The 25,046-nt window shown below is 44.7% G+C and overlaps 1 protein-coding gene across 1 annotated transcript in view; it reads right to left on the bottom strand.

Moving 5' to 3' along the window:
- Positions 1–3,547: 3,547 nt before the first annotated feature.
- Positions 3,548–25,046, bottom strand: part of LOC140721609 (uncharacterized) — a 60,770-nt gene continuing 39,271 nt past the window's right edge. Inside the window, exons 8-11 of the mRNA XM_073036424.1 lie at positions 16,435–16,527; positions 12,117–12,212; positions 4,966–5,012; positions 3,548–4,821 (exon numbers count right to left, since the gene is read on the bottom strand). Of these exons, the coding sequence (XP_072892525.1) occupies positions 4,744–4,821; positions 4,966–5,012; positions 12,117–12,212; positions 16,435–16,527 (314 nt within the window). The 3' untranslated portion in view covers positions 3,548–4,743. The remainder of the gene's footprint in view (positions 4,822–4,965; positions 5,013–12,116; positions 12,213–16,434; positions 16,528–25,046) is intronic.

The following is a 25,046-nucleotide window of genomic DNA, read 5'->3' as shown; positions in this document are numbered from 1 at the left end:
ACCCTCAACTCTTTTTTACCCTTTATATACTTAATAAAGCTTTTAGTATATTAGTTGCCAGCTTCCTTTCATAATTCATGTTTTTATTTCTAATAACTTTCTTAGCTTCCTTCTGCAAGTTGTTAAAAGCTTCCCAATCCTCTATCTTCCCACTAGCTTTGGCTTCCTTGTATGCCCTCTCTTTTGCCTTTAATTTGGCTCTGACTTCACTTGTCAGCCATGGTAGTGTTCTTCTTCCATTCAAAAAATTATTTTATTTGGAATATATCTTTCTTGCACTTCCCTCATTTTTCACAGAAACTCCAGCTATTCCTGCTCTGCTGTCCTTCTTGCTAGTGTCGCTTTCCAGTCAACTTTGGCCACTTCCTTTCTCATGCCATGGTAATTTCCTTTATTCCACTGAAGTACCGACACATTGGAATTTAGTTTCTCCTCACATTTCAAAGTGAACTTGATCGTATGGTGATCACTGTTCCCTAAGGTTTCCTTAACCTTAAGCTCCTTTTTCAGCTCCCGATCATTGCACAACACCCAATCCAGCACAACTGATTCCCTAATGGCCTCAACAACAAGCTGTTCTAAAAAGCCATCCGTAAGACATTCTACAAATTCTCTCTGCTAAGGTCCAGTACCGGCCTGGTTTTCCCAATCCAATTTCACGTTGAAATCCCCAATCATAATCATGATATTGCCATTCTGACAAACCTTTTCTATCTCCTCCTCTAATTTGTAATCCACATCCTGGCTGCTGTTTAGAGGCCTGTATGAAACTGCCATTAGGGTCCTTTTACACTTGCCATTACTTAACACAACCCATAGAGACTCTACACCTTCCGATCCTGTCATCTCTTTCTAATGATTTAATATTATTTATACACAGGGTCACACCACCCCCTCTGCCTACAACCTATCTTTCTGATGCACTGTATATCCTTGGACAGTCAACTCCCAATGGCAGCCATCCTTCAGTCAAGTTTCACAGAGGGCCACAATGTCATACTTGCCAATCTGTAGCTGAATTTCAATATCATCCATTTTATTTCTTATGCTGCATGCATTCAAATGCAACACTTTCAGTCCAGTATTTGTTGCTTTCTGTTTTAATTGCACCACACCTCTATTGCCCTGTAACTCATGCCACTGGCTGTGATTGTGCCTCATCTCCTGCCTGTCCTTTCTATTATCTCTGCTGCACACTATCTTTGACTTATTTCTGTTTTCCCTTTCCTCAGCCCTATCAGTCCGGTTCCCATCCCCCTGCCAGATTAGTTTAAATCCTCCCTAACAGCTCTATTAAACCTGCCTGCTGGATATTGGACCCCTTTGGGTTCAGATGCACGGGCAGCTACCACAGGTTCGTTGACAGATCAGGGTCAGGGCCCAGTGACTGGGACCCTTCACTGCTGCAGCTTTCACTGTCTTTGTGGAGTTTGATCTTCTGCCAGCTCCACCATTGAGGTCTTAGTTGGATCGTTCTTTATCTGGAACCTTCCCTTTGTCATCATCACTGCGGTGACCACACCAGGAGATAAATTCCAGATGGCATCGCTCTTGGGATCTCCATCACCAGCCTCTCCGTGACAAGGTGACGATCCTCAGAGAAGGATGTTGTACTAACGAGCCGCTTGCCTCTCCCTCACACGTGGGACTGGCAAAGATCTCACGACCCTCTATGAAAAAAGGAAGAGGTGCAAATTGCCCAGTGACTTGGCCTTCAACGCTCCTCAGAGTCCAACGAAATGGACTGCACTTATACAGCACCTTCAACACTAAGAGGATGCCCTGTTTGTAATTTGTGGGTCATTATAAACGTTCAATGAGATATAGACCTCTTGATAAAAACTCTAAATATCAACTTTGCCTTTACACTCTGGGGGACAGGAGAAGGAATCTACTTGGTGCTCTCTTTTAAAATTTAGCTTTTAACAGCTAAATTTAAAGCTGCAGACGGCACAGTTAGAAACAGCCGACAGTCAGGCGAATGGCAGTAAACTGGGGTGAGCTGGAGCAGTGGGCGGATGGACTGGAACGATTCGAAAACGTTGAGTGTCCATTCCATTCCAGGAAAATGGCTAAATCCCTCCTTGTTACACGGACATGGGCCGGAATACAAGGAGCTGTAGTTATAGTTTGACCTGTTAGACTTGTTGTTTTATTTTCCTGTGTCCCGCCGGGCAGGTATGCAGATTTCTGTTCAAAGTGGGCTCAGTTCAGCCCCATGAGAATAATGTGAATATTTTCCAGGATATTTGTAATATGATGTTTTATTGGTCCCTGCGAATGAGGGCAATGTCCGGGGATTGGGATAATTAAACTCCAACAACCACACCCACCTCCCTTTGTGTAAAGTGTGGTTCCAGTCAGTGGGTTCAATTCACTTTGACTCAACTGTAAATGAAAATCTTCCTCCGACCACACTGCAGCCTCCTGGACTCGATATTCAACATCAGACAGCCTGTTGTCTCTAATTCTCTCAGAACCGTCAGTTCTGCTGCAGCTCATCCATTTGTAACATTGACTCAGTTTTTCTCTCTCCATTAACAGGCCTGCTGGGCATTTCCTACAGCTCTGCATTTCACAACTTTTACATCCCTTTGTGTGTGCTCCTCTCCCTCACTGTAGAGTTTTATGTTCCTTTGTTCATGTTCCACGTCCCTAATAACTTCATTCATTACAAACCCGGTGACCTCATCTACAACGTACCCCACGAGAACTCTGACCCTTTGTTTTACCGACCCCCTCCATCCTCCGTGTAATTTAAAACCAACTTGTTTTCAATCTTTCCCAGTTCTGACGTCCTCAACCTGAAACATTAATTCTGTTTCTGTTTCCACAGATGCTGCCTGAACTGCTGAGTGTTTCTAGCATTTTCTGTAGCATGGTAGCGTATTGGTCAGCACAACGCTTTATGGTACTAGCAACCCAGGTTCAATTCCCACCACTGTCTGTAAGGAGTTCGTACACACTCCCTGTGACTGTGTGGGTTTCCTCGGATGCTCCACTGTCCTCCCACAGTCCAAAGGCTAATCGGACATTGTAAATTATCCCATAATTAGGCTGATCCCATTAAAGAATTTTCACCAATGGCAAAACAGAAGTGGTTTATTTAATCAGCAATGGTCATAAAGAGGCATCAGGCAATATGTTTAAAATACAAATATACACATGTACATACAGTATAGGATTAAAATATCCCAAAATCACCCTCCAATACAACATTCAAACTCATGGAGTTTTATTGCAGTTTCACTGCTCACTGTACAGAAATGGGAGGGATTTTGTGAGGAAATGCTGTACCTGGTATTGGTACTGGGGAAAATCACAATCTTTATGGGATTTCTGATGACAGCATTAGTGTAACAGCCAGAGCAGTTTTAATACTTGTACAAAATGGAAAGGATTTCTGGGCTTGGATTCACTGGTTTAGTCTGATACAACAACACAAAGGTGGGGTGGAGTCTACACACTGTCCTCAGTTTGACTGACAGCAGACAATCTGGGCAGGAAAATGACAAATTTGATGTAGATCCCTCAACGATTGGGATCAGTGGAGATGGGCAACAAGGTCAGCATGGATTTGGTGGGCCGAAGGGCCTGTTTCTGTGCTGTGTGACTCTGTGACCCTTCTCAGGATGGCCCAGGAGTAATAGTTGGATGTTTGTAGATTGATGAAGAAAATGCTCATCACTGATGTGTCACTCCGAGTTGGATGATGCCGGCCTCATTATTATACTCAGGGTTAACGATCCGTGTATGAATGGGGATTATTGTCCTGAAACTGTAGCCGGGTGATCTCATTGCACAGATTCCAGTAAACAGGTGAACAGAGGAACTCCAGTTCCAACTGACTCCTGCGAGGGTACAAAGGGTAACTCCTGTAACACCGACGTGATGGAAGAGCAATGCCATGGCCGAGAGTGAAAATGGTGACATCGGGATGTTCAGTTTGATCTCTCTCAGCTGCCAGCACTTCACCTCTCTGCTACGACAGGGGAAGTCAGCCTCGATGGCACAAACAAATACAAGCAATAGGAAGTGCTGCTGCTTCACAAACTGATTGGAAATGATGGGAAAGGAGAGGGACTCAGAGAGACCTTGTCATTCTGGTGGGGAACATTAACCACAAGAGGTGCTTGTTGTACAAGGGGGCCTTGGTGACCCTCCAGGGCTCCAGCCAGGCAGCAGCAAGGAGTAAAGTGTGAGATGTGGTAGAGATCAGCGATGAATGATCCCGAGGCGAGGAATCTGAGAGGCAGTGATCTTGTCACAAAACAACAAATTTCATCTCATAACACAGTGACAATAAACCTGATTGTGGTTGTCTTCATCAGGCAAAGCAGTTCAGCTGTGTGTGGGAGCCTGCATTTGATGTCCCAGATTGCAGTCAGGACTGTCTTTTGAAGCACATATTATGTAGTTATTGCAGCTTCCAGAGATCTAAATCAGAGACAAACCCATAAGGTCTTGTGGGCCGAGCCCCTCTGGGCTCCTCTTTCATGGTTCCTTAAAATGACTCCGGTGCCAATGGGAATTTTGCCAGACTATCAAGGATTGAATTTCTCACCGGAAGCTGAGAGCTGAAATGAGTGCAGTGTTGTTCTCACTCAGGGTGAGACAAGTTACAGCTGCAGAGCACCATGTTCCCACTGTTGGAGGGAAGGATTTTCCAGGCTCCAGTCTACAGCAGGGACACAGAACCTGCCCTCACAGTCACCTCTGGAACTGAAGGCTGCCGTGTCCCTTCTAACTGACCGGATGATTTTCAGGTTCAGCTTCATGACCTGGGCTGAGAGCTTGTAATTCCTGCATTTCTCCACAATCCTAAAATGGACAGAAAGTGGTGTTATAAATACTGCAGGAAGATTTCAATGAGTTTATACATGTGTGAATTGAGAGAGGGAGAAATAACAGTGAATTTACAAACTATTTACAAGAAAACTGCAGGAATTTATATGAACAAAATACCTGTTTTTTATCAGCATGGTTGTTCTCATTAGTTCCTTCGTTTCTGCCTGTAATTAATGAAATAATCCCTTATAAGTTCTAATGAATGATATACATTGTTGAAGATTATTTGTTGCTATTTTAACCGACCATTTATTCACAGCTGAGTCACAGAAACAGGCCCTTTGGCCCATCTCATCATGCTGTGTATTTTGCCCATCAACACCAATCCTATTTGTCCACGAGGTCCATACCCTTCTCAACCACATTTATTTAAATGCCTTTGTAAATCCTTCTTGTAATATTAAACATAACGTGTCCTCCTCTGACAGTGTGTTCCAGATGTCAATTGTTCTCTGTTTTAAAAACTAATCCCACACATCTCCTTTAGAACTCCTTCCTCTCAGCTTAAACCCAAAAGTTGTTTTTGATACCCCTGCCATACCATGGGAAATGATTTTCACTCTCTATCCCATCTATGCCTTTCACAACCTTGTATACTTATAAAGGTCACTCCTCAGCTGCCTTCACTCCAGGGAAACCAAGCCCAGCCGATGCAATCTCTCCCCAGAACCAAACACCTCCAATCCAGCAACATCCTGGAGAATCTCCTCTGCACTCTCTCCAGTGCAATCACATCCTTCCTGTAGTGTTGTGACCAGAACTACACACAGTACTCCCTGTGTGGCCTATCCTGTGTTTTGTAAAGTTGCAATGTAGAATCATAGAGAATACAGCATGGGTACAGGCCCTTCAACCCAACCAGTCCATGCTGATCACATTGTTCTCCCACCTCGTAACAATTTCCTGTATTTGTCCCATATCCCTCCAAGCACTGTCCCTGAATGTACTGATCCAAGTCTTTCCCACATGAAAAGATTGTACTTCCCAGAACCACTTCCTCTGGCAGTTCATTCCATCTACTCACCAACCTCTGTGTGAAAAAGTTGCTCCTCAGATCCCTTTTAAATCTTGCCCCTCTCTCCCTAAATCTCTGCCCCCTAGTTTTGGGCTCCCCTCCCTGGGGAAGGCTGATTCCATCCACCTTATCTATGTTTCTCATTATTTTAAACATTTCCATATGGCCTCTTTCCCCTATTGTCAGGGCGCTGGAGCAGGGATCCAATCTCAGACCCAGTACTGTGCACACAGTGATACCAATTGAGTAACAAATCCTGAGGTACATCAAAGTTCAGGCAGAGAACAAAACATACAGAGAAATCCAAAAACCAGAATCAGGAAACAGGCTGAGTCGATATTCAGACAGAGTACAGATACAAATGCTGGGAAGGCTCAGGAAAACTCACCGGCACAATCTAGCAAAGAGCAGGTGAAAACACAGGACTGAAATACACTGAGCAATAGATACAGGTGGCAGCAACACAGGTAATAATGAGAAACAGGTGAGAGACAGAGTACTCAGTAATACAGGGACCGGAGTAGAGCAGGAGTGGGGACAGGAGCACACGGCAATACAAATCCACAGACTGACAGCGAGGGGGAAACACACAAACAGACAGAGGTCAACTGGAGGTACTGACAGCTATGTCCTAATCCATAAAGACAGCCTGACCAGCCTCTCCCTATAACTCTCGTCTTGGCAATATCTTTGTAAGTCTTTTCTGCACTCGTTTTAGTTTAATTACATCTTTCCTATAACAGGCTGAACAAAACTGTACACAGTACTCCAAGTGTGGCCTTACCAATGACTTATACAACTGCAGCATAATGTCCAAACTCCTCTACTCAATGTCCTGACTGAAGATGGTCAGCATGTTAAATTCCACTTACCACACTCTTAAAATCCCCCCACATGTTCCATTTGTTTCTTACCCATCAAACAACCCCTTCCCATCAACACCTGTTGGATCCTGGCTAATTTTCTCAATATGAGCCCTGCTCCAGTTTTGGATCTACCCTGTGGACCTATGCTATCCTTTTCCATCACTACCTTAAAATTAAAAGAATTATGGTCACCAGAGCCAAAGTGTCACGTGATGGCAGGTAGGCTGGTGCCAGAGATGGGTTGGGCAGCTTTGACTATCCATTGTAGAGCCTTCCTGTCCACTGCAATGCAGTTTCCGTATCAAGCAGTGATGCTTGTAGTGCATCTGTAGAAAGATGTGAGTATGGATGTGCAAAATCTAAAAGGCCATAAGACATAGGAGCAGATTTAGGCCATTCAGCCCATTGAGTCTGCTTTGTATTTCATCATGGTGGATCCCTGATTCCACTCAACCATACACCTGCCTTGTCGCCATAATGTCCTGACCAATTAGGAAACGATCAACTTCTGCCTTAAGTATACGCACAGATTTGCTTCCCATTTAGATAATAGTCCACACGTTTGTTCCTCTTACCAAAATACATTATCATACATTTCCCAACACTGTATTCCATTTGCCACATTTTTGCCCATTTTCCCAATTTGTCTAATTCCTGCTGCAATCACATTGCTTCCTCAGCACTATCCCTCCGCCTATCTCATATCATCTGCAAACTTTGCCACAAAGCCATCAATTCCATTATCTAAATCATTGACAAACAATGTGAAAAGCAGAGGTCCCAATATTGACCCCTGAGGAACACCACTAGTCACCGGCAACCAACCAGAAAAGGTCCCTTTTATTCCAACTTGCTGCCTCCTGCCTGTCAGCCATTCCTCTATCCATGTCAGTATCTTTCCTGTAATGCCATAGGATTTTATCTTGTTAAGCAGCCTCATGAGTGGCACCTTATCAAATGCCTTCTGAAAATCAAAGTAAATGACATCCACTGCCTCTCCTTTGTCCACTCTGCTTGTTACTTCCTCGAAGAACTCTAACGCTTTTGGCAGGCAAGGTTTCCCTTCACGGAAAGAATGCTGACTTTGACTTATTTTATCATTAGTCTCCAAGTACCTCGAAACCCCACCATTAATAATACACTCCAACACTTACCCAACCACCAAGGTTAGGCTAACTGGACTAAAGTTTCCTCTCTTTTGACTTCCTCCCTTCTTAAAGAGTGGAGTGACTTTTGCAATCTTCCAGTCCTCTGGGACCATGCCAGAGTCAAGTGATTCTTGAAAGATCATGACCAATGCATCCGTTATCTCTTCAGCAACATCTATCAGGACTCTGGGATATGGTCCATTTGGTCCAGGTGACTTATCCACATTAAGACTTTTCAGTTTGCCTAGCACATTTTTCTTTGTAGTAGCAATGGTACTCACTCCTGCTCCCTGACACTCTGGCACACTGCTCGTGTCTTCCACAGTGAAGACAGATGCAAAGTACCCAATAGGCTCATCTGCCATTTTGTTCTCCCCCATTACTACCTCCCCAGCATTATTTTCCAGTGGTCCCGTATCAACTGTCACCTCCGTTTTACTCTTTCTAAAAGTGAAAAAACTTTTGGTATCCTGCGTTATATCATTGGCTAGTGTACCCTAACATTTCATCTGTTCCCTTCTTATAGCTTTTTTAGTTGCCTTTTGTTGGATTTTAAAAGCTTCCCAATCATCTATCTTCACACTCACTTTTGCTACCTTATATGCCCTTTCCTTGGCTTTTATGCAGTTTTTAAACTTTCTTTGTTGGCCACGGTTGCCTACCCCTGCTATTTGAGAACTTCCTCTTCTGTGGGACATATCTATCCTGGGCCTTGTGAACTATACCAAGAAACTTCAGTCATCTTTGGTCTGCCGTCATCCCCACCAATAGCCTCCTCCAATCCACCTGGGCAAACTCCTCTCTCATGCCTCTGTAATTCCCTTTATTCCCTTGTGATACTGTTACACGTGAGTTATGCTTCTCACTGTCAAATTGCAGTATGAATCCAATCAGATTATGATCACTGCCTCCTAAGGGTTCCTTTACGTTAAGCTCCCTAATAAGATCTGGGTTATTACACAACACCCAATCTAAGATAAACTTTCTCCAAGTAGGCTCAAGCACAAGCTACTCTAAAAAGTCATCTTGTAGGTATTCAACAAATTCCCTCTCTTACAATCCGACACCAACCTGATTTTCCCAATCCCCTTGCATATTGAAGTCTACCCTTACAATTGTGTCACTACCCTTATTACATGTCTTCTTCAGCTCTCTTTGCAATCTTAGCCCCACATCTTGGATACTATTTTGAGGCCTAAATATGATTCCCATAATGGTTTTTATTTACCGTTGCAATTTCTTATCTGCATCCACAAAGATTCAACATTCTCTAACCCCATGTCTCCTCTTCTAAAGATGTAATTCCATCTCTTACCAATGGAACCACACTACTGCCTTTGTCTTCCTGTTTTTCCTTTCAATACAAAGTATATCCTTGGATGTTAAGCTCCCAGCTAGGGCCTTCTTTCCGCCATGACTGAGTGATGCCCACCATGTCATATCGACCAATCTCTAATTGCACCACGAGTTCTTGCACCATATTCTGAATGATACATGCATTTAAATACAACACCTTCAGTCCTGCATTCTTCACCCTGGTGAATTTTGCCTCTGTGCTATAACAGACTACCCTGGTTATCCAGATGACTAAACTTGCTCTTGCAAGTTACTGCTTTATCCCCATGTCTTGCTCCTGATCAGAGTCCCATCCCACTCCCAAACACTCTTGTAAGGATATTGACCCCTTTCTGGCTCAAGTGTATACTGTCTATCTTCTACAGGTTGCCTCCATCCCCAGAGGAGATCCCAATGACCCAAGAACCTGAACATTTGCCACTGCCCCAGCTTCTCCACCATGAATTCATCCAGCCCATCGTTCAATTTCTGACCTTACTTAGTGTCCCAATTCTTATATTTTATGGTCCAAATTATGAAGACAAGCATGCTGTCTACATTCTTCTCCACACTATCATCCTCTTATCCACATTAAGGCTTCTTTAAGAGAACTTCCCTTTTTAAGAGAACTATGAACTTGGATAGTTGTCTCCAACTTCCACCCTGCCCTTAAATTCACTTAATCCATTTCTGACACCTCTCTCTCCTTTCTCGATCGATCTGTCTCCATCTCTAGGAATAAACTATCTACTGATATCTTTCATAATCCTACTGACTCCCTTGGCTATTTTGACTGCAGCTCCTCCCACCCAGTCTCCTGTAAAAATGCCACCACATCTATTCCCAGGATGAGGTTTCCCTTGCCGGGACATCAGAGAAGTCCTACTTCAAGGAACAGGGTTTTCCTTTCCATACAACTGATGCTACCCTCACCTGCATCCTCTCCATTTCCTGGACATCCACACTCACCACATCATCTCAGCCCCTTAACAGGGGTAAAGTTCTCTTTGTCCTCACCTACCACGCACGAACATCCAGCAGATCATTCTCTGCAACCTCTGCCATCTTCAATGGGACCCAACCACCAAACAACATTTTTACCTCCCCCTCACCTTTCTGCTTTCTGTGATTCCCTTGTTCATTCATCCCTCCCCATTAATCTCCCTCCTGGCACATCCCTGCAAGTGAAAGAGGTGCTAAACCTGCCCATTCACCTCATCACTCAGCTCGGTCCAAGGCACCAATGTATTGCCCCCAGGTGAGGCAACACTTCATCTCCAATCTATTGGGCTTGTCAACTGTAACTGGTGCTCCTGATGCAGCCTCCTCTACGTTACTGAGACACGATGCAGATCAGGAAACACTTTGTTGAGAACCTTCCCTCCATCTGCAAACAAGCAGAGTTTTCCAGTGGCCAACCATTTTAATTCTATTCCCCATTCTGACATGTCGGTCCAAGGCCTCCTCCACTGCAATGTGAGGCCACTCTCAGGCTGGAGGAACAAAACCCATTATTCCATCTGGTAGCCTCCAACCTGATGGCATGAATATTGATTTCTCCAACTTCCAGTAATTTTTCCCCTCCCCTTCCCTCTTCTACTATACCCACTCTGGCACCACACTCTGCTTCCCTCTTCTCTTCTACTCACCTGCCCATCACCTCCCCTGTGCCCCTCCTCCTTCCCTTTTTCCCCATGGTGCACTCTCCTCTCCGGTCAGATTCCTCTCCAGCCCTTTGCCTTTTCCAACTATCACCTCCCAGCTTCTTACTTCATCCCACTCCCCCACCCAGCTGGCTTCACATATCACATTGTAGCTTGTTCTCCTTCCCCTTCCCCAGCACATTGTTCTGGCTTCTTCACCTTCCTTTCCAGTCTTGAAGAAGCGTCTCAGCCTGAGACGTCAACTATTTATTCATTTCCATAGATGCTGCCTGACTTGCTGAGTTCCTCCAGCATTTTGTGTGTGTTGCTATGAACTTGGAATCCTCAGTCTCTCTGTTCAACATTTCTACCCCATACTGCAGATGTCCAAGCCCTGTTTCAACTCGACAAAATGCATGACCTTGTACTTGTCAGGATTAAGTTCCAGTTGCTAATGCTCTACCCAACTTTCCATCTGCTCCATATCCTATTGCAGACTTGGATAACATTCCTCACCATCCACAACACCCCCAATTCTCATTCATCTGCAAGCTTACTGATCATACCTCCTACACTCACAACTAAGTCATTAATATATATCACAAAGTGCAGAAGCCCTACAACCATTCACTACTGTACACTAGCAGGTGCAGACTTCAAATCAGAAAAAAAACATTTTTCCAACACGACCTCTGCCTTCTGTCACCTTGGATCCCGGGTGTGTTAGGCTTCTGGATCAGTCTCTCATGTGGGACCGTGTCAAATGACTTACTGAAGTACACATGGAGAACATCTTTCACATTGCCTTCATCAATTTTCTTTGCTGTCTCCTCAGATTAGAGAGATTGGGTTTCCCGGACTTTGGGCCTTACTGACAAATCCATAATCAGATCCCGACCTTTCCAATTGTACACAACTTCAATGCCTTAGAATTCCCTCCAATAATTTCCCGGCAGGCACGGAAGGAAATCACCTGAACTCAGCCCAAAAGTTCCAGACTTCCACACTCCAGCAGGAGACCGAAACCCCATCAGCTACCTACTGTGAGATTCCAGCATCTCTGAGCAGAACTTCCAACAGAAACAGCAAAATTCGGGCCAGATCTGTTCCCGAGTGACAGCAGCCAGTTGGGACAGAGTTGATAATGTGCTGGAGATTTCCCCACAAAGGCTCCCTTTAGAAGCTGAAGTGATGGTGAGACCAGGGGAAAGTTTTCACAGTGATTGAGATCTTCAGAAAATGCTTTGATTTTGATACTTACTGCAAACTGGAAAGGATCTGGATAACGTTATCACAACTGCGACCCCTGATACAGTCAATATGATCCAGATTGGAATGTTGGTCTTGCAGCTTTGATCTGAAATGTACAGAAGTGAACCCACTGAGTAAGTTCACACTGATTCTCCACACCCACTCCCAGTTTAAACGTACATTTAACACAGTCATATGTCCAATGGCATTTATGAGACAAAGCAACAAGTTAATCATTGTTCAATGTAAATTTATTATCCAAGTGTGTATATGTCACTGTTTACTAATTAAGATTCACTTACTTGCAGGCATTCACAGTAGACCAGGGAAGTACAATAGAATCAGTGAATAACTACACACAAACACAGACAGACAAACAGCCAGTTCAACAGAAGACAAACTGTGAAACTAAAAGAAGCATGAGTTGTGGAGTCCTTGAAAATGTGTCCATAGTTTGTGGATCAGTTGGGTGCTGAGGTGAGTGAAGTTATCCACACTGGTTCAGGAGCCTGATGGTTGAGGGTGATAACTGTTCCTGAAGCTGGTGGTGTGGGACCTAAGGCTCCTGTACCTCCTACCCGATGGCAGCAGTCGGAAGAGAGCTTGTCCTGTACGGTGGCGGTTCTTGGTGATGGATGCTGCTTTCTTGTTTCAGTACTCGAAGATGTGCTCACTGGTGGGAAGGACTTTGCCAGTGATGTACTGGGCTGTGTCCACCACTTTTTCTGGACTCTTGCATTTCCATACCAGACCATGATGCAACCAGTCAGGATACTCTCCACTGTGCATCTATAGAAGTTTGTCAAAGTTGTAAATGACATGCTGAATCTTTGCAAACTCCTAAGGAAGTCAAGGAGCTGCCATGCCTTCTTTGTGATGGCACCTACATGCTGGTCCTGATGTGATAAAACCAGGAATTTAAAGTTACTGACTCTGTCCACTCTGAGGAGGACTGGCTCATGGGCCTCCGGATTCTTCCTCCTATATCCATAATCAGCTCCTTGTTTCTCTGATGCTGAGTGAGAGGTTGTTGTTGTGACACCATTCAGCCAGGTTTTCAATCTCCCTCCGATATGCTGATTCATTGCCACCTTGATTTGGCCAACAACAGTGGTGTCATCAAAGGTTAAAGGTCCATTTATTATCAAAGAGTGTATCCATTACAACTCTGAGACTCATCTTCTCCAGATTGCCACAAAACAAAGAAAGAAAGTGAAAATTGTTCAGAGAGAAACATCAAACCCAATACACCCCACTTCCCTGCACAAAACAGAACAAGAATATTGACCCCAAACCCTCGTCTCAGAAAGAAATGGGTGAGAAACGCAGAATATAAAAAACATAAATCTGTCAAAGTCCACAGGTCCATAAACACAGTAGTCCAATCCATAACACGGAACCACGGAAACATCTTCCTTCTGCAACAAAGAGGGAGACACCCCGCGAGTGCAGAGACCTCCCCGCCTGCCACTGCGAGCTACACAGTGATAGGCCGCTCACAGACTCCTTCCCGACTGCGATCAAAAGGAAGGTAGTCGGCACTGAGCTCTCGCGCTCCTTCAGCATTCATCTCCATGTCTCAATCTGCCTCACGCTTTCATCAACAATTAGTGGACGCTTTAATCGGTGAAATGCAGTCGAGCATTGGCTCACATCCGTCTCAAAGTTTCTTCACCTTGAGGCCTTCCGAGTACATGCTTGCTTCCTGGAATCTTCTTGAAGAGAGTGAAGTGCTGGATCACACAAACGATCTCCAGACTGTAAACTGCAGGCTCAAACTGTTCCAGGAGCACATTAAATGTGAAGAACAGATGTAAAAGAAGCAAAATAGACATTTTTGTGGGCTTATCAGAAGATGATGACTGAGGGAGAATTGCACGCTGGTGCCAATCTGACCACTTTAAACTTTAAAATGCCATTGGATCTGTGCTTAGCCTCACAGTCATAAGTGAGTGGTGCAGACAGTCCAGCACATCTGTAGATGTAAACATCCCTCTATTCAGGACATTTACAAGGACAGGTGTGTAAAAAGGGCCCGTAGGATCTTTGGGGACCCAAGCCATCCCAACCACAATCTATTCCAGCTGCTATCATCCGGGAAGCGGTACCGCAGCATAAAAGCCAAGAACAAGAGACTCCGGGACAGCTTCTTCCACCAGGCCATCAGACTGATGAACTCTAGCTGAATTGAGTGTACTCTATATTACATTGTCTGTTCTATTTATTTTAAATTTACTATGATTGCACATTGGACATTTAGATGGAGACATAAAGATTTTTACTCCTCATGTACGTGAAGGATGTAAGAAATAAATTCAATTCAATGAAGCGAGTGGAGCAGTGGGCGAAGCACACAGCCTTGTGGCACAGCTGTACAGATGTGATTGCAGAGGAGATGTTGCTCCCAATCCGAACTGACTAGAGTCTACAAGTGAGGAAATTGAGGATCCAGTTGTACAAGAAGTATTCAGGCCTAGGTCTTGGAACTTAGTGATTATCTTCGAGAGGATGATAGTGATGAATGCTGAGTTGTGGTCAATGAAGAGCATCCTGATGTTTGCATCTTCAATGTCCAGATGTTCCAGGGCTGAGTGAAGAGCCAATGAAATAGTATCTTGAAGTAAATTCAAGTCACTTCTTAGGCAGGGGTTTATATGCTTCATAACCAACCTCTCACAGCACTCCATCACCGTGGATAGAAATGCAACTGGATGATAGTCGCTGAGGCAGGTCACCACGTTCTCGTTGGGCATCGGTGAGATTGAAGTCTGCTTGAGGCAGTATCTCAGACTGCTGAAGTAAGAGGTTAAATATGTCAGAAACACTCCTGCCAGTTGATCAGAACAGGTCTTCTCTACTTGACCTGGTACATTGTCTGGCCAGATACTAACACCGGTTTCACCCGTCTGAAGGATGCTGGTTTCACCCGTCTGAAGGATGCTCTGACATCAGCCACAGACACTAAAATCACAGGGTCGGCAGAGGCTGAGGGAGCTCATGAAGGTGCCAACATGTTCTGTTGGTCAAAGTGAGCTTCTTCACAGTCCAGATGTTCCAGGGCTGAGTGAAGAGCCAATGAAGTGGCATCTGTTGTTGACCTGTTGTGTCTGTCGGCAAATTAAAGCTCCTCCAGCATATTGTCTGCATTGCTTTGGATTTCCAGCATCTGCAGATTTTCTCCTATTTGTCAAGGATCCTTCTGCGATTCAAGTTTGGTCCGGAATTCCCACTTTAAATGTAAGAACACACTTCAGGCTCTCAATTTAGCACCAATAAAACCATGTGATCAATTGCAGAGCCAATTAACATAGATCTTCAATAACTTTGTTTGGCCACTTCCAACCTGGCACAATGTGCCGATATATGGAAACACACCCCCTGCCATCAGACCTCTCCCCCCCCCAATCCTTCACATCGCCCTACAGTGATCAATGGGCAGAGGCAGAGAAAGCACCAACTGGGACCAGACTTCTTCTGATATCCACCACTGCAGGAGATGGAGACGTCCCTTCCTGCTCCAGTCTTTTGAGGGGAGGGTCTGGTGAGGATGGAGGAATTGGACTCATCACCAACACTGACATCACTTTTTCATCTTCCCTTCATACTGTTCCTGAGAAACAGCACCACTCTGTCTCTTCATCTTCTCTACCCTTGCTGTACTCTGCAAAGCTCAATTCCCTGTCCCCTCCCCTTTACTACCGTGTCTGGTTACCCCCACTACAGAATTTCCCCAAGCACTGCATTGCTGAAGAGAATGTTTGACTCATTTGGGACAGGATTTCCTCTCATTTTATTGTTAACCATTTTTAAACTCCAGTAATCCTTTCAATTCTGCTCTGTTTATATTTAGAACACTTACTTTCTTGTAGATCCTTCCCCCTTTCTTACTACTTATAGTCTTTGTCAGCTCCCCGTTTACCACCTTCCCTTTCATTACAACACAGGTCCTACCTCAGGTGGACTCTATCCAGTTGGCACAGTTCTTGCCATCCCAGCATTGGTGTCAGTATCTATGAAAAGCTACCCTTTTTCCCAATTGTCCTGACCTTTTGCTTCCTCGCACGTTGGGGTATAATCCAGATACTGTAAAGATCAACTTTCAACTTGGTGGCTACCTCCCTGACACACTGTCTGTAACCGATCTATATTGGGTCAAACCTCCAGCAGGTCTCCCAGTCCCCAGCTGTAGACTGTGGGGCTGAGGACTGCAGGTGCTGGTGTTCCATATAAAGCAGTTCACAATGTACTGACTGAGATACTCATTCCATTCCTGCACTGAGTAACCCAGCGACCATTTTAATGTAATTTAAGAATATTTGTGCACTTACCTTTAGACACAATCCAGCAAATGAGGGCAATGAGGATGGAGACAAGAGCCACAATGTTACAAATATTCAGGCGCCACCACCACTGCTTGTTGTCTAGAGTCCACAGGGAGAAATGAACAACAACATTAGAACTGTTTCAAACTGTTTCAAAACTGATCAACACAAACAGTTCTACATATGTTTCAGTGGACAAGTGTTCCAGATAACAGACATGGACTGGGATTGGTCAGGTTGGCTGTGATAATGAATGTCCTAAACATGAGACAATCCCACCAGGTTGGAAAAGGACCAGGTGTCAGAGCAATGCAGTGAGGGAGGTTCAGAGAGTTCACTCCACTGTCAGTGTGTGGAGATCCCCGGAGAGACTAAAGACCTTGTCGTTAGGTCTGGAAATATATTGTAAAACCTGGGTATCCATTATCCTCAGGCCGTGAAGATGGAAATGGCAGGAAGACTCTCTGTGTACACACTGAGCAAGTGAGACAAGACCCTACTGTAAATAAGCTCAGTCGTATTATCCCAGTGATCCAGTGCTGCAATTGACATGGTCTTGCCAGTGGTGATAATAACCAGTCCCAGCTTCAGCAATGGAGTTACACTGTTTGACTGGGAACCCCGTCCCCATGGTGAATATTGGAACATTACGGCACCTCAATGCTCAAAGGTGTCGGTGGTGAGAGGTGATGCTCTAATCCAAGGTGAAAACGTGACAATATGGGGACAGGCAGGTCAGCATGAAAGATTGGGCATTTAACGGTAAATGAAGGTCGAGGCTGATCGGAGAGCAGACCACGCAGCTGCCGGCTACTTGAAGTTGCTGCTTTCAAGTTGGCGTGATGGCAGCGTGTAGTGAAACCACGAGTGACTGTCTTGGACATTTCTTTTGTGATCGCAAGACCCTGTTGGACATTGATTGCCGCAGGGCTGCTTCCCAGGCAGCGAGGCAGCAGTGTCGCCTCAGTTGTAGTGATGTCTATGCCTCCGTCCTTGGGCTTGTGTTACAGTGTGGGGGTGGGCTCTCCCATTGGTGCTGCCCCACCCTGGTGTTGGCTTGATGGAATTATAGGCTGGACTGCTGGGAACCATCATTTATGGACTTGTCACGCAGGGTCTTGAAAAATATGTTTTCCAACGTGATTATGCACTTTTTTTATTTTGAATGCGCAGATATGTTTTTTGTATATTGGCCCAAAAGGAACACTGTCTCATGGTTTGAATGAAAATTAAACTTGATTTCTTTTGATTTGATCCTCATCTCAAAGCTAACTTTTTTATGATTTGACAGCAAGATATGTCAATCATGAAAGAATTGACCCTCCCTCCTCAGGGTCACTCCTCCCAAAGTCCCCTCTGCAGTCAGGTCAGAGTTGACTCCAGAACGACTCCAGAACAACTCCAGACATTCTGTGTCACCACTTCATATCTCAACCTGTCAATCATGTAGGACAATTGCATTCTGGGTACCACAGGAATCCAGAGACTCTGTGGGGATGGGTGGGGGGGTGTGGGAGGAGTTCATTTTGTTAACATGAGTCACTTGGTATTTCTGCTGAAATGCAAATTAGACAATAACAGGTACCTGGGTATCCTTTCCTTGACCAGCACATGAATATAATAGCATATGCTGTAGAAAACATCAGTCCCACCATCGATGTAAAGGCAACTCCTACATCCTCTGGTCTGAGGCCTGCAATTAAAAACAGTTGAATAACGGTATCTGTAACCAAATCAAGGTGATAAGAGGAGAGAATGCTGCCCCTTGAACAGAAGGCTGATGCCCTCATGAACTGAAAAACTCAGCTAATTTCCTGTGAAGAGGGACAGCAGTGACCTTCACCAATTTCACACACCTTTCATCACACTCTGTTCAAGAGCAGATCTCTGCCAATGATCTCGTGCGGTCAGTGTGGGAGGGAATGTGGAACGTGGTTTATACTGAGCAAGGCTGAACAAAAAGCAGTGTGACAGAAACCGACAAGCTGATGAGTGATGCTGGTTTCATATTTCCTCATGATACAGAGGGACGTCACTGACACTTTGTCAGTTCTCAGAGCAAATCTCATCAACCCCATTCCCAACCACCTCCCTATTTCCCTGCAACCTATTTCTTGTCCGTGCTTCACCTGCTACTTGCTGAGGATTCCCAGCAGATCCAGGTTTTAATTCCAGGAGCAGGTGATTCAGTCCCTCGAACTGTTCATGGCTGACAAATGACCCAGCTCCACATGGCCAGTGCTACGGAGGCTTTGTGGGGATGGGGACTGAGACCAGAACCCCAGGGATCCAGATACAGATCTGGGAAATCTACACCACGCTCACTCAAATGGCAGAACTAAAACAGAGAATCAGCAGAGTTACAGGAAGGAATGGAGGGAGGGGGAAAGAAAATCAGCACCGGCAGAATAAATGGATGTTGTCAGGGTGTTCGGGAGCCCTGAGGGATGAAAGTCAGTAATTAATAGCTGCAGGTGTCCCAGTTCAGAGCTGTGATCATGAAACCAATTGTTACAGGAGAGGCCAGAAACTCATGATGCAGTTAGGTTGCACAGGGAATGACAACACCACTGTCGTCAGCCTATTGCATGCACTCGCATGTGTAAAAGATTTAGCCCTGACATCTCCTCTGTATCTACTTCCAAGCACCTTAAAACTATGTCTTCTTGTGCTAGCCATTTCAGCCCTGGGAAAAAGCCTCTGACTATCTGCATGATTAATGCCTGTCATCACCTTAAATACCTCTATCAGATCACCTCTCATCCCACAATACTCCAAGGAAAAAAGGCCGAATTCACTCAACCTATTCTCATAAGGCATACTCCCCAATCCAGGCAACATCCTTGTAAATCTCCTCTGCACTCTGCTATGGTTTCCACATCCTTCCTGTAGTGAGGCAACTAGAACTGAGCACAGTACTCCAAGTGGGGTCTTACCAGGGTCCTATATGGCTGCAACATTACCTCTCAGCTCTTCAACTCAATCCCACGATTGATGAAGGCCAATGTACCATATACCTTCTCAACCACAGAGTCAACCTGCATAGCAGCTTTGAGTATCCTATGGACTCGGAAACCATGATCCCTCGGATCCTCCACACTGCCAAGAGTCTTAACATTAATACAATATTCTAACAAAATGAACCACCTCTGACAGTCCTCCACACTATCCACAACACCCCCAACCTTTGTGTCATCAGCAAATTTACTAACCCATCCCTCCACTTCCTCATTCAGTTCATTTATAACAATCATAAAGAGTAAAGGTCCTAGAACAGATCACTGAGTCACCGACCTCCATGCAGAATATGACCCATTTACAACCACGCTTTACCTTCTGTGGGCAAGCCAATTCTGGATTGATAAAGCAATGTCCCCTTGGATCCCATGCCTCCTTACTTTCTCAATAAGCCTTGCATGGGTACCTTATCAAATGCCTTGCTGAAATCCATATACACCACATCTACTGCTCTACCCTCATCAATGTGTTTAGTCACATCCTCAAAAAATTCATTCAGGCTTGTAAGGCACCACCTGGCCTTGACAAAGCCATGCTGACTATTCCTAATCATATTATACCTCTCCAAATATTCATAAATCCTGCGTCTCAGGATCTTTTTCCAACAACTTTCCAACCACTGAAGTAAGACTCACTGGTCTATAATTTCCTGGGCTGTCTCTACTACCTTTCTTGAATAAAGGAACAACATCCACAACCTTCCAATCCTTTGGAACCTCTTCCATCCCCATTGATGATGCAAAGATCATCGCCAGAAGCTCAGCAATCTCCTCCCTCACCTCCCATCGCCTCCGTCGCCTGGAGTACATTTCATCTGGACCCAGTAACCGATCCAACTTGATGCTTTCCAAAAGGTCCTGCACATCCTCTTTCGTAATATCTACATGCTCAAGCTTTTCAGTCCACTGTAAGTCATCCCTACAATTGCCTAGATCCTTTTCTGAAGTGAATACTGAAGTAAAGTATTCACTAAGTACCTCTGCTATCTCCTCCAGTTCCACACACACTTTTCCACTGTCACACTTGATTGGTCCTATTCTCTCACATTTCATTCTCTTGCTGTTCACATACTTGTAGATTGCTTTGGGGTTCCCCTTAATCCCGTCAGCCAGGGCCTTCTCATGGCCCCTTCTGGCCCTCCTAATTTCATTCTTATGCTCCTTCCTGCTAGCTTTATTACTTTCAAGATCTCTATGATTACCTAGCTTTTTGAACCTTTCGTAAGTTTTTCTTCTTGACTAGATTTACAACAGCCATTGTGCACCACATTTCCTGTGTCCTATCATCCTTTCCCTGTCTCATTGGAATGTACCTATGCAGAACTCCACACAAACATCCCCTGACAATTTGCCATATTTCTGCCGTATATTACCCTGAGAACATCTGTTTCCAATTTATGCTTCCAAGTTCCTGCCTGATAGCTTCATATTTCTCCTTACTCCAATTAAATGCTTTTCTAACTTATCTGTTCCTCTCTCTCTCCAATGCTATGGTAAAGAACATAGAATTGTGATCACTATCTCCAAAATGCTCTCCCACTGAGAGATCTGACACCTGACCAGGTTCATTTTCCAATACCAGATCAAGTACAGCTTTTCCTTTTGTAGGCTTATCTGTATATTGTGTCAAGAAACCTTCCTGAACACACCTAACAAACTCCATCCCATCTAAACCCCTTGCTCTAGGAAGATGCCAATCAACATTTGGGAAATTAAAATCCCCCACCATGACAACCCTGTTATTGTTACACCTTTTGTGAATCTGCCTCCCTATCAGCTCCTCGATGTCCCTGCTACTATTGGGTGGTCTATAGAAAACACCCAGTAGAGTTATTGACCCCTTCTTATTCCTAACTTCCACCCACAGAGATTCTGCAGACAACCCCTCCATGACTTCCTCCTTTTCTGCAGCTGTGACAATATCTCTGATCAGCAATGCCACACCCCCACCTCTTTTGCCTCTCTCCCTGTCTTTTCTGAAACATCTGGAGCTTGGCACTCCAAGTAACTATTCTTGCCCCTGAGTCATCCACGTCTCTGTAATGGGCACAACATCAGAGCTCCAAGTACTTATCTACACTCTAAACTCATCCTCTTTGTTCATAATACTCCTTGCATTAAAATAGACGCATCTCAAACCTTTGGTCTGAGCACATCCCTTCTCTATCACCTGCCTATCCTCCCTCTCGAATTGTATCCACACTTTCTCTATTTGTGAGCCAACCGCCTCTTCCCCAGTCTCTTCAGTTTGGTTCCCACCCCCAACAATTCTAGTTTAAACTCTCCCCAATGGCCTTAGCAAACCTCCCAGCCAGGATATTGGTCCCCCTGGGATTCAAGTGCAACCTGTCCTTTTTGTACAGGTCACACCCTGCCCCAAAAGAGGTCCCAATGATCCACAAATCTGAATCCCTGCCCCCTGCACCAATCCCTCAGTCACGCATTTATCCTCCACCTCACTCTATTCCTATACTCACTGTCACGTGGCATATGCAGTAATCCCGAGATTACTACCTTTGAGGTCCTTTTCTCAACTTCCTTCCTAACTCTCTGTAATCCCTTTTCAGGACCTCCTCCTTTTTCCTACCTATGTCATTTGTACCAATCAGAGATTCAGATTTTTGGATCATTGGGACCTCTTTTGGGGCAGGTGTGACCTGTACAAAAAGGACGGGTTGCACTTGAATCCCAGGGGGACCAATATCCTGGCTGGGAGGTTTGCTAAGGCTACTGGGGAGAGTTTCAACTAGAATTGTTGGATGGTGGGAACTGAACTGAAGAGACTGGGGAAGAGGAGATTAGCTCACAAATAGAGAAAGCTTGCAGACACTGCCAGAGGGAGGATGGGCAGGTGATAGAGAAGGGATGCGCTCAGACCGAAGGACTGAGATGTGTCTATTTTAATGCAAGGAGTGTTGTGAACAAAACGGATGACCTTAGAGTGGATCAGTACTTGGAGATATGATGTGGTGGCCATTACAGAAACTTGGATGGCTCAGGGACAGGACTGATTACTTCAAGTGCCGGGTTTTAGATGTTTCCAAAAGGACAGGGAGAGAGGCAAAAGAGGTGCGGGCTGGCATTGTTGATCAGAGATAGTCTCACGACTGCAGAAAAGGAGGAAGTCATGGAGGGTGTTTCTATGGAGTCTCTGTGAGTGGAGGTTAGGAACAGGAAGGGGTCAATAACTTTACTGGGTGTTTTTTATAAGCCACCCAATAGTAACGGGGATATTGAAGAACAGATAGGGAAACACATCCTGGAAAGGTGTAACAATAACAGAGTTGTCGTGATGGGAGATTTTAAGCTCCCAAATATCGATTGGCATCTCCCTAGAGTGGGGGGGGGGGTGTTTAGATGGGGTGGAGTTTGTTAGGTGTGTTCACGAAGGTTTCTTGACACAATATGTAGATAAGCCTACAAGAGGAGAGGCTGTACTTGATTTGGTATTGGGAAATGAACCTGGTCAGGTGTCAGATCTCTCAGTGGGAGAGCATTTTGGAGATAGTGATCGTAATTCTATCTCCTTTACAATTGTATTGGTGAGAGATAGGAACAGATAAGTTAGAAAAGTGTTTAATTGGAGTAAGGGGAGTTATGAGGCTATCAGACAGGAAATTGGAGGCTTAAATTGGAAATAGATGTTCTCAGGGAAAAGTATGGAAGAAATGCGGCAAATATTCAGGGGATATTTGTGTAGCACTCTGTATAGGTTCGTTCCAATGAGACAGGGAAGTTATGGTAGGGTACAAGAACCATGGGGTACAAAGGCTGTAATAAATCTAGTCAAGAAGAAAAGCTTACAAAAGGTTCAGAAAGCTTGGTAATGTTAGAGATCTAGAAGATTATAAGGTTACCAGGAAGGAGCTTAAGAAGGAAATTAGGAGACCCAGAACCGGCCATGAGAAGGCCTTGGCGGGCAGAATTAAGGAAAACCCCAAGGCATTCTACAAGTAGGTGAAGTGCAAGAGGATAAGATGAGGAAGAATAGGACCTATTAAAGGTGACAGTGGGAAAATGTGCATGGAACTGGAGGAAACAGCAGAAGAACTTAATGAATACTGTACTTTACTTCAGTATTCACTATGGAAAAGGATCTTAGTGATTGTAGTGATGACTTGCAGCAGACTGAAAAGCTTGAGCATGTAGATATTAAGAAAGAGGATGTGCTAGAGCTTTTGGAAAGCATCAAGTTGGATAAGTCGCCGGGACTGGATGAGATGTACCCCAGACTACTGTGGGAGGCGAGGGAGGAGACTGCTGAGCCTCTGGTGATGATCTTTGCATCATCAATGGGAGAGGTTCCGGAGGATTGGAAGGTCGTGGATGTTGTTCCTTTATTCAAGAAAGGGAGTTGAGATAGCCCAGGAAATTATAGACCAGTGAGTCTTACCTCAGTGGTTGGTAAGTTGATGGAGAAAATCCTGAGAGGCAGGATTTATGAACATTTGGAGAGGTATAATATAATGAGGAGTAGTCAGCATGGATTTGTAAAGGGCAGGTTATGCCTTACGAGCCTGATTGAATTTTTTGAGGATGTGACTAAACATATTGATGGGGGTAGAGCAGTAGATGTAGTGTATATGCATTTCAGCAAGGCATTTGATAAGGTACCCCATGCAAGGCTTGTTGAGAAAATAAGGAGGCATGGAATCCAAGAGGACATTGTTTTCTGGATCCAGAACTGGCTTGCCCACAGAAGGCAAAGAGTGGTTGTAGACGGGTCATATTCTGCATGGAGGTCGGTCACCAGTGGAGTGCCTCAGGGATCTGTTCTGGGACCCTTAATTTTCATGATTTTTATAAATGACCTGGATGAGGAAGTGGAGGGATGGGTTAGTAAGTTTGCTGGTGACACAAAGGTTGGAGGTGTTGTGGATAGTGTGGAGGGCTGTCAGAGGTTACAGCAGGACATTCATAGGATGCAAAACTGGGCTGAGAAGTGGCAGATTGAGATAAACCCAGATAAGTGTGAAGTGGTTGATTTTGGTAGGTCAAATATTATGGTAGAATATAGCATTTATGGTAAGACTCTTGGCAGTGTGGAGGATCAGAGGGATCTTGGGGTCCGAGTCCGTAGGATGCTCAAACCAGCTGCACAGGTTGACTCTGTGGTTAAGAAGGTATATGGTGTATTGGCCTTTATCAAATGTGGAATTGAATTTAGGAGCCGACAGGTAATATTACAGCTATATAGGACCCTGGTCAGACCCCACTTGGATTACTGTACTCAGTTCTGATCGCCTCACTAGAGGAAGGATGTGGAAGCCATAGAAATGGTGCAGAGGAGATTTACAAGGATGTTGCCTGGATTGTGGAGCATGCCTTATGAGAATAGGTTGTGTGAACTCAGCCTTTTCTCCTTGGAGCGATGGAGGATGAGAGGTGACCTGATAGAGGTGTATAAGATGATGAAAGTGATTGATTGTGTGGATAGTCAGAGACTTTTTCCCAGGGATAAAATGGTTGCCAGAAGTGAACACAGGTTTAAGGTGCTGGGGAGTAGGTACAGGGGAGATGTCAGGGGTAAGTTTTTTACTCAGAGAGTAGTGGGTGTGTGGAATGGGCTGACGGCAACGGTAGTAGAGGTGGATACGATAG

The sequence above is a fragment of the Hemitrygon akajei genome, chromosome 2 (assembly GCF_048418815.1).
Source record: "Hemitrygon akajei chromosome 2, sHemAka1.3, whole genome shotgun sequence".
Lineage (NCBI taxonomy): Eukaryota > Metazoa > Chordata > Chondrichthyes > Myliobatiformes > Dasyatidae > Hemitrygon > Hemitrygon akajei.
This window is presented reverse-complemented; position numbering and strand designations above follow the sequence as displayed.